The 9,196-nt window shown below is 47.1% G+C and overlaps 1 protein-coding gene across 2 annotated transcripts in view; it reads right to left on the bottom strand.

Moving 5' to 3' along the window:
* PPP6C (protein phosphatase 6 catalytic subunit) overlaps positions 1-8,818 on the bottom strand; it is a 48,158-nt gene extending 39,340 nt beyond the window's left edge. For both annotated transcript variants that reach the window (XM_025359041.1, XM_025359042.1), the window contains exon 1: positions 8,317-8,818. In XM_025359041.1, coding sequence (XP_025214826.1) covers positions 8,317-8,391 — 75 coding nt within the window. In that variant the 5' untranslated portion in view covers positions 8,392-8,818. The remainder of the gene's footprint in view (positions 1-8,316) is intronic.
* Positions 8,819-9,196: the final 378 nt, after the last annotated feature.

Genomic DNA, 9,196 nt, shown 5'->3' with positions numbered 1-9,196 from the left:
CAAAAAAAAAAAAAAAAAAAAAAAAAGGCCGGGCGCGGTGGCTCAAGCCTGTAATCCCAGCACTTTGGGAGGCCGAGACAGGCAGATCACGAGGTCAGGAAATCGAGACCATCCTGGCTAACACTGTGAAACCCCGTCTCTACTAAAAAAACACAAAAAACTAGCCGGGCGAGGGGGCGGGCGCCTGTAGTCCCAGCTACTCGGGAGGCTGAGGCAGGAGAATGGCGTAAACCCGGGAGGCGGAGCTTGCAGTGAGCTGAGATCCGGCCACTGCACTCCAGCCTGGGCAACAGAGCGGGACTCCGTCTCAAAAAAAAAAAAAAAAAAGAATTTTCCAGTTTAATAACGGAGATATATTTGCTATCACACAAGACAGAACGCTCTAAGTGGTAAAATGGGGCAATAAAATGCTAAAGCAATGTCAGTGTGGAAAGAGAACAGGGATTTTAAAATAGCAAATAAACTCAGATGTGCACTCTGTTGAGTCACTATGGCAAAAATCACTTGAAACTCACCAAGTCCTGACCCTGATGATATCTGTTCTGCCTATCACAAGGACTGTGTAAATCACAGAACCAACATGAAGGGTCTCTCAAAACTATAAGTGGCTATGTAAATTCTAATCATTGTTAATAAATTCTGACTGTGGAACCTAGGAGTCCTGCATAGAGGAAGTGCCATCTGAGCTAGAGCTCAGAAGGGAGGTAAATAGAGGGCATACAAGGTGTTCTATAGAAGAAGCTTAAATGATAGTTGTAAATGTGAACCCTGAAGCCAGACTGCCTAGGTTTGAAACCCACCCATTCACTTACTTACTAGCTGTATGACTTTGCAAAGTTACTAAATCTGTCTGAATTTTGGTTACCTGTCTGTAAAACAGAGCAAATATCAGTACTCAATTCACAACATTATGAGTATTAAACAATTTCATATGTGTACTGTATAATTATTTTAATAAACAGGTGAAAGTAGACTGAGCAGAAGCAAAGAAACAGGGAAGTATGGGGCATGTTATCAGAAGACGGCAGTCCAGTGTCCTTAAAACAGAAAGTACAGTTAAAAAAAAAAAACCAAAAATGGTGGGCCGGGCGCGGTGGCTCACGCCAGTAGTCCCAGAACTTTGGGAGGCCAAGACAGGCGGATCACGAGGTCAGGAGTTTGAGACTAACCTGACCAACATGGTGAAACCCGGTCTCCACTAAATATACAAAAATTAGCCAGGCATGGTGTGGCATGCCTGTAATCCACTACTCAGGAGGCTGAGGCAGGAGAACTGCTTAAACCTGGGAGGCAGAGGTTGCAGCGAGCCAATTATCACGCCACTGCACTATAGCCTTGGTGACAGAGTGAGACTCCATCTCAAAAAAAAAAAAAAAAAAAGGTGATGTAGTGGAAGATGTACCTAGAAAAGCATGCTATTCGCCATCCTAAAAAATCATAAATTATATCAGAAAGAGCTCTGAACACAGAGGCTTTCAAATCAAGTTCTGGATGTCACTGATTAGCTGTACATCCTCAGGCAAATCATAGACTAGAAAGCTCAGTTTCTCTTTATATAAAGTGAGAAGAGTACAGTACTAAATGAATTTTGATTCTCCTTCAGCTCTGAAATTCTAAGAAAAAGACTAGGAAGCAGTCAACAATTTACACTGTCCCATCTAACAGCTACCGCCACATAGGGCTAATGAGTACCTGAAATGTAGCTGGTCCAAACTGGGATGTACTGTAGGTGTAAAATAGACACATGTCCTAGAATTAGTACCCAAAAAAGGCAAAATGTTACATTAATAACTTTATATTGATTACATCTTGAAATTGGGTTAAAATATTACTAAAAAAAATTTATCTATTTTTATACTTTTTTTCTTTAGACAAGAGTCTTGCTCTTATTGCCCAGGCTGGAGTGCAATGGCATGATCTTGGCTCACTGCAACCTCGGCCTCCCGAATTCAAGTAATTCTCCTGCCTCAGCTTCCCAAGTAGCTGGGATTACATGTATGCACTACCATGCCTGGCTAATTTTTGTATTTTTTTTTTAGTAGAGATAGATTTCACCATGTTTTGGCCAGGCTGGTCTTGAACTCCTGACCAAAAGTGATCTGCCCACCCTGGCTTCCCAAAGTGCTGGAACTACAGGCGTGAGCCACCATGCCTGCCTACTTGTTCTTTTTTTGAGATGGAGTTTCACTCTTGTCACCCAGGCCGGAGTGCAATGGCACAATCTCTGCTCATTGCAACCTCTGCCTCCCGGGTTCAAGCGATTCTCCGGCCTCAGCCTCCTGAGTATCTGGGATTATAGGCACCCACCACCACACCTGGCTAATTTTTGTATTTTTAGTAGAGATGGGGTTTCGCCATGTTGGCCAGGCTGGTCTCGAACTCCTGACCTCGTGATCCACTCGCCTCAGCCTACCAAAGTGTTGGGATTACAGGCATGAGACAGCACACCTGGCCTGTTTTTATACTTTTTAAAAATGTGGCCCAGTCATGGTGGCTCACATGTATAATCCCAGCACTTTGGGAGGCCTAGGTGGTAGGACTGCTTTAGGCCAGGAGTTCGAGGCCAGCCTGGGTAACAAAGCATGACTCCATCTCTACAAAAAAATTCAAAAAGTTAGCCAGGCATGGTAGTACATACCTGAAGTCCTAAGCTACTCAGGGGGCTGAGGCAGGAGGATTACAGAGGCCCAGGAGTTTGAGGCTGCAGTGACTCATGTCTGCACCAGTGCACTCCACCATGGGAAACAAAGTGAGATGCTATCTCAAAAAAATAAATTAATTAACTGCCACTAGAAAATTTGAAGCTTACATTTGTGAGCATAATATTTCTACTGGAGAACATTGTTATAAGACTATTCTCATAAGACAAAGGAGACTGTAATTCTGTGGCCAAAAGACAAATGAAATGTGGCCATAAGGACAAACAAGGTATAAGAAAGGATCTTGCAAACATAGAAAACACTCTTCCAGCCCCATACAAAGCCAGGTCCATCCCTAACTGTTGCGTTCAGCTGTCCTCAGTGTACCTGAAGAAAAATTCACTGCAAAACCAAATAACTCAGCCAGGCACCACCGTGCCTGCAATCCCAGCACCCTGAGAGGCCGAGTCGGGCAGATTATCTGAGGTCAAGAGTTAAAGACCAGCCTAGCCAACATGGTGAAACCCCATCTCTACTACAAATACAAAAATTAGCTGGGCGCGGTGGCACGTGCCTGTAATTCCAGCTACTTGGGAGGCTGAGGCAGAACTGCTTGAACCCGGGAGGTGGAGACTGCAGTGAGCTGAGATGGCACCACTGTACTCCAGCCTGGGCAACAGAGCTAAACTCAGTCTCAAAAAATAAATAAAAATAAAAAGACCTCAGGTAAACATGTCACCCTTAAGAACTGTACAAGAGATTAGACAACCTCCAAGTTATAGAACCCCTGCTCCCCAAAAATATTAATACTTCAATATAGGTATTCAGTAAACCTGCCTTTATCATTAATTCTTCCACTTGGTCAGGTATGGAATCTGTACCTTTTGTTAATCTCTCTGAAATCTTTCCTGTGGATAAAATCACATGAACTCTTTATAAGAAAGATTACACTGTGGTCCATTCACTTTCACATGTCTTTTTTTTTTTTTTTTTTTTTTTTTTTTTTGAGACAGGGTCTCACTCTGTTGGCCAGGCTGGAGTGCAGTGGCACGATCTCAGCTCACTGCAACCTCCCTCTCCCGGAGTTAAGCAATTCTCCTGCCTCAGCCTCCTGGCCCACGTATGTCATTCTTACTCCTTCAAAACCATTATGTAGGCTGGGCACGGTGGCTCACGCCTGTAATCCCAGCACTTTGGGAGGCTGAGAAGGGTGGATCACCTGAGGTCAGGTGTTCGAGACCAGCCTGGCCAACATGGTGAAACCCCATCTCTACTAAAAATACAAAAATTAGCCAGGGGTGGAGGTGGGTGCCTGTAATCCCAGCTACTCAGGATGCTGAGGCAGGAGAATTGCTTGAATCCGGGAGGTGGAGGTTGCAGTGAGCTGAGAACGTGCACCTGCACTCCAGCCTGGGCGACAGCAAGACTCCATCTCAAAAAAAACAAATAGGCCGGGCGCGGTGGCTCAAGCCTGTAATCCCAGCACTTTGGGAGGCCGAGACGGGCGGATCACAAGGTCAGGAGATCGAGACCATCCTGGCTAACACGGCGAAACCCCGTCTCTACTAAAAACACAAAAAATTAGCCGGGCGAGGTGGCGGCGCCTGTGGTCCCAGCTACTCGGGAGGCTGAGGCAGGAGAATGGCGGGAACCCGGGAGGCGGAGCTTGCAGTGAGCTGAGATCTGGCCACTGCACTCCAGCCTGGGAGACAGAGCGAGACTCCGTCTCAAAAAAAAAAAAACAAAAAAAAACAAATAGGTTGGCCGGGCGTGGTGGCTCAAGCCTGTAATCCCAGCACTTCTGGAGGCTGAGACAGGCGGATCACGAAGTCAGGAGATCGAGACCATCCCGGCTAAAACGGTGAAACCTTGTCTCTACTAAAAAATACAAAAAACTAGCCCAGCAAGGTAGCGGGCGCCAGTAGTCCCAGCTACTCGGGAGGCTGAGGCAGGAGAATGGCGTAAACCCGGGAGGCGGAGCTTGCAGTGAGCTGAGATCCGGCCACTGCACTCCAGCCTGGGCCTCAGAGCGAGACTCCGTCTCAAAAACAAAAACAAAAACAAAAAACAAACAAACAAAAAAAACAGGTCAGGCGCGGCGGCTCACACCTGTAATTCCAGCACTTCGGCAGGCCGAGGTGGGCACATCATCTGAGGTTGAGAGTTCGAGACCAGCCTGACCAACATGGAGAAACCTTCTCTCTACTAAAAGTACGAAATTAACTGGGTGTGGTGGCGCATGCCTGTAATCCCAGATACTCAGGCTGAGGCAGAAGAATCCCTTGAACCCAGGAGGCGGAGGTTGCAGTGAGCCAAGATCGCGCCATTGCACTCCAGCCTGGGCAACAAGAGAGAAACTCTGTCTCAAAAAAACAAACAAACAAAAACAGTTATGTAGATTTGATCCAGTACTAGTGATGTGACCATTTCCAACTTAGCGAAACAGAAATTGTGATTACATCTGGAACATCCTGTGCATTTAGTATTTGATCTAGTATCTCCATCTTCTAATCAATTTAAAATACAGGTAAATTTCTGTCTTCTTTTCTACCAGAACAAATCTTTTCCATCATGTTCATTAAGTGGCCTCAATAATTTCTTTTCTTAATAGCATCTTTTATTTTGCCTTTACAGCCTCAGAAAAAGTACTCCTGGCATACTTTCTTGTCCTAATTTTAGGTTGCACTCCATGCCAAGAAACAGAAACAAAATTAAGCTTCTTTAAATACACCACAGATGAGCAACACAACAAATTAATCTGATAAAAACATTTCCAAGACAGAAAAAAAGTCTCAACTTATAAAGAAAAATTCAGAATTATTTTGTCTTGGTTGCCCAAAATACATATTTTTAAGTTTATTAAGAAACAGATACAAGCTGAGTACAGTGGCTCATGCCTGTTATCCCAGCATTTTGGGAAGCTGAGGTGGGAGGATCACTTGAGCCCAGGAGTTCAAGACTGGCCTGGGTAACATAGCAAGACCCTGTCTCTACCAAAAAAATAAATAAAAATTAGCTGGGCATGGGGACATGTGACTGTGGTCCCAGCTACTCAGGAAGCTAAGGTGGGAAGACTGCCTGAGCCCAGGAGGTCGAGGCTGCAGTAGGCCATGATTGTGCTACCACACTACAGCATGGGTGAGAGTGAGACCGTCTCCCTGCTCAAAAAAAAAAAGATAAAAAGATTTTTTAAATTTTTAAGAAAAAAACCAAACAAATACAAGTACAATGCAGGAAATAAAATGGTCTAAAAACTATACTTCCTTAAGAAGGAAATCTAATGTTTATCAAACTAAGAGGTACAAAGAAGTCCAACAGATTACCTTTTTTTTGACACACAGTCTCCCTCTGACACCCAGGCTGGAGTGCAGTGGCGCAATCTTGGCTCACTGCAACCTCCGCCTCCCTGGTTCAAGCAATTCTCCTGCCTCAGCTCCCAAGTAGCTGGGATTACAGGCACCTGCCACCACCCCCAGCTTATTTTTGTGTTTTTAGTAGAGACGGGGTTTCACCATGTTGGCCAGGTTGGTCTCGAGCTCCTGACCTCAAGTGATCCACCTGCCTCAGCCTCCCAAAGTGCTGGGATTATGCCACCGCGCCCTAGACACATTTTCATAAAAAGCAACATTTTATTCATCATAAACACAAAGTTCAAAAAAGCTTTACACATGATAAATAAAAAGAAAAAATTCCATGTCAATTCACTGACATGCAATAGTCAACCTCACCTACGGGATTAATAATGCTACTAAGAGGTCTGGTTAGTTTTCCATGAATTGGATCCCAATGCTGGTTGTATTCTTATTCCCTTAAAAAAAAAACACATAGCAGAAAGAAGTCACAAAAGGAGTGTCTGAAGGACTCAGATGAGCACGAATGCTACATTACTACTAACGAAGGCTGTCCTTATTTTAAATTATTCTATTAAAAATGGGAGAATGCAGAGGAATGACTCCCCTGTCATATGCCACACAAAATTAACAGGTAAGTACAATTCAGTCACATTCATAACACCATGTGTGGCCTCAAATATTATGCATACTTGTTGACTGATGTTAAGTATCAACTTACTGTACAAAGAACAAATAAAACAAAACCCACAGTAATATATTTCTTTAAGAATACACTGAGCCGGTGTCGGGCGCGGTGGCTCACGCCTGTAATCCCAGCACTGTGGAAGGCCGAGGTGGGCGGATCACGAGGTCAGGAGATCGAGACCATCTTGGCTAACACGGTGAAACCCCGTCTCTACTAACAATACAAAAAAATTAGCCAGGCGTGATGGCGGGCGCCTGTAGTCCCAGAGACTCGGGAGACTGAGGCAGGAGAATGGCAGGAACCCAGCAGGAGGAGCTTGCAGTGAGCGGAGATCGCGCCACCGCACTCCAGCCTGGACGACAGAGGGAGACTCCGTCTCCAAAAAAAGAATACACTGAGTCGGATAAATACTAGCACGAGCTGATAAGCACTGCTAGAAACCTAAGTTCTGATTTCAGCAAATGCATAGAAACACTTTTCAAAAAAGCAGTATACCCTAGGCGGGGCGCGGTGGCTCAGGCCTGTAATACAAGCACTTTGGGAGGCCGAGGCGGGCAGATCACTTGAGGTCAGGAGTTCAAGACCAGCCTGGCCAACATGGCGAAACCCTGTCTCTACTAAAAATACAAAACAGCCGGGAGTCGTGGTGGGCGCCTGTAATCCCACCTAGTCGGGAGGCTGAGGCAGGACAATCGCCTGAACCCGGGAGGCAGAGGTTGCAGTGAGCAAGATCGCACCACTGCACTCGAGTTTGGGGGACAGAGTGAGACTCTATCTCAATTTAAAAAATAATAATAATTTAAAAGTTTTTAAAAAAGAAAAGCAGTATACCAAAGCCATTCCTTACCCATACATACATTTACTCTTACTTGGACTCAGGAGTAACAAAGAATTCACCTCCTTTAGAAAATCAAGAAAATGAAATGTTGAGTTCAGAAGTGGTTAAGGAAAAAGTATTTGTATTTATTGAGAACCAACTACTTTATCCACTTCAGTAACCTCAACAACATACTCAAAAACGGGATTCACCTCTGAATTAGCAAAAGAAAACCGACGATCCTAAAAAGCAATTTGGAGGAGTGGCAAAGAAAGAGCTGACGTTCGTTCCCGTCAGTACCAAACCACTCGGGCCCACCGCCTGCCCCTTCCTCAGAGACCTAATCACATTGGAGCCGCATTCCGGGAGCCGGTGGCATCTCCTGTCAGACGCCGGCCACTCCGCGCTCCTGTCACTTCCAGTGGTGGCGACCCCATCCCGAGGGCACTGCCGCGGGGGCTCGGCTCCAACTGCGGGAGACCCGGGGATGGGGTGGTGAGCCGAGTCTTCTAAGCAAAGCTGTTACAGCTGCGGGTCCTGGGGCAGCCCGAAGGCCAGAAGGGGCGACCCTGGGGCAGAGGCCGCGACATCCCTCGGGATCTCCACTGAGGCAACTGGGACAGCATTCGGGGGACTCGGCTCCCCAGACCCTCGGCGTGACGCCGGGTCGGACCGGGTCGCTTGGCATTGGGGCAGGCCCTCCACCGCGACGGGACGGGATACCCAGCGGGGGTCCCGGAGAAAGGAAGGGCGGGCCGCCGGGCGCCCCACAGCCGGAAGGGGCGAGCCCGCAAACAGGGCTCCCGCCCCGGCAGGGCTCACCTTCAGGTCGTTCTCTGGCAGGTACTTGCACAGCCGCGCTATCTCCACATACTTATCCAGGTCTAGCGGCGCCATTTTAGGAATAACAAGCCGCGGCAACAGCAGCGGCGGCGGCGGTAGTAGCGGCGGCGGCAGCGGCGGAGGCCGAAGCCGGAACTTTCCCTACGTCACGTCCGGCCCGTGAGTGGCGTCTGCGCAGCGCCGTTAAAGCTCGACCCGCTTCTCCCCGCTATCTCGGTACGCCCGGCGCCCCCTCTGGCAGAACCCCGGCTACAGGGCCCAAGAGACCTCTCTTCGATCCACCCCGCGAACCTGCTGGGACCCGTAGTCGTCTGCCGCGGGGCGTGCTGGGATGTGTAGTTTTCAGTTGTGGACAGCCACCTCCCCTCTTTTCCTCCCATTTCTCCAGACTTCCACCTGCCGGCAGCCGGCCAGGCTTTTCCGAGGCAAAACGGCGGAGTAGGTGGTCCTAGCCACTCACTGGTTTCTTTTTCCAACCCTTTTAAGCACTCTTTCACCAGAATATCTTAACAGTTGGGTAAGCCTGGCCGTTTGCACCTTTCCAAGTCCCTGTGAAAACCTCGCCTAAGCCTGTGGCAGAGATGTCAGGCTCCAGTCTTCCAGTCTGAAAGGAAGGAAAACAAATATTAAAGGGTTTCTTATGCTAAATGCGATACAAATGCTGTTTTTCCATTTAATCTTCGTAACGATTGATAGGAAAGTGAGGCTTGGAGGCTTTAAGTAGTTTACCCCAAATCTCACAGGGAACAAAATGGTGGGACCAAGATTGGAAAAATGGCTTAAGCTTAAGCGTACTTCCAATGAGAATCCCACAAGGACATGGAGTTTTTTGCTGTAACTCCAGCACTGAGAACAGTAC

Source organism: Theropithecus gelada, chromosome 15 (genome assembly GCF_003255815.1).
Source record: "Theropithecus gelada isolate Dixy chromosome 15, Tgel_1.0, whole genome shotgun sequence".
Classification (NCBI taxonomy): domain Eukaryota; kingdom Metazoa; phylum Chordata; class Mammalia; order Primates; family Cercopithecidae; genus Theropithecus; species Theropithecus gelada.
This window is presented reverse-complemented; position numbering and strand designations above follow the sequence as displayed.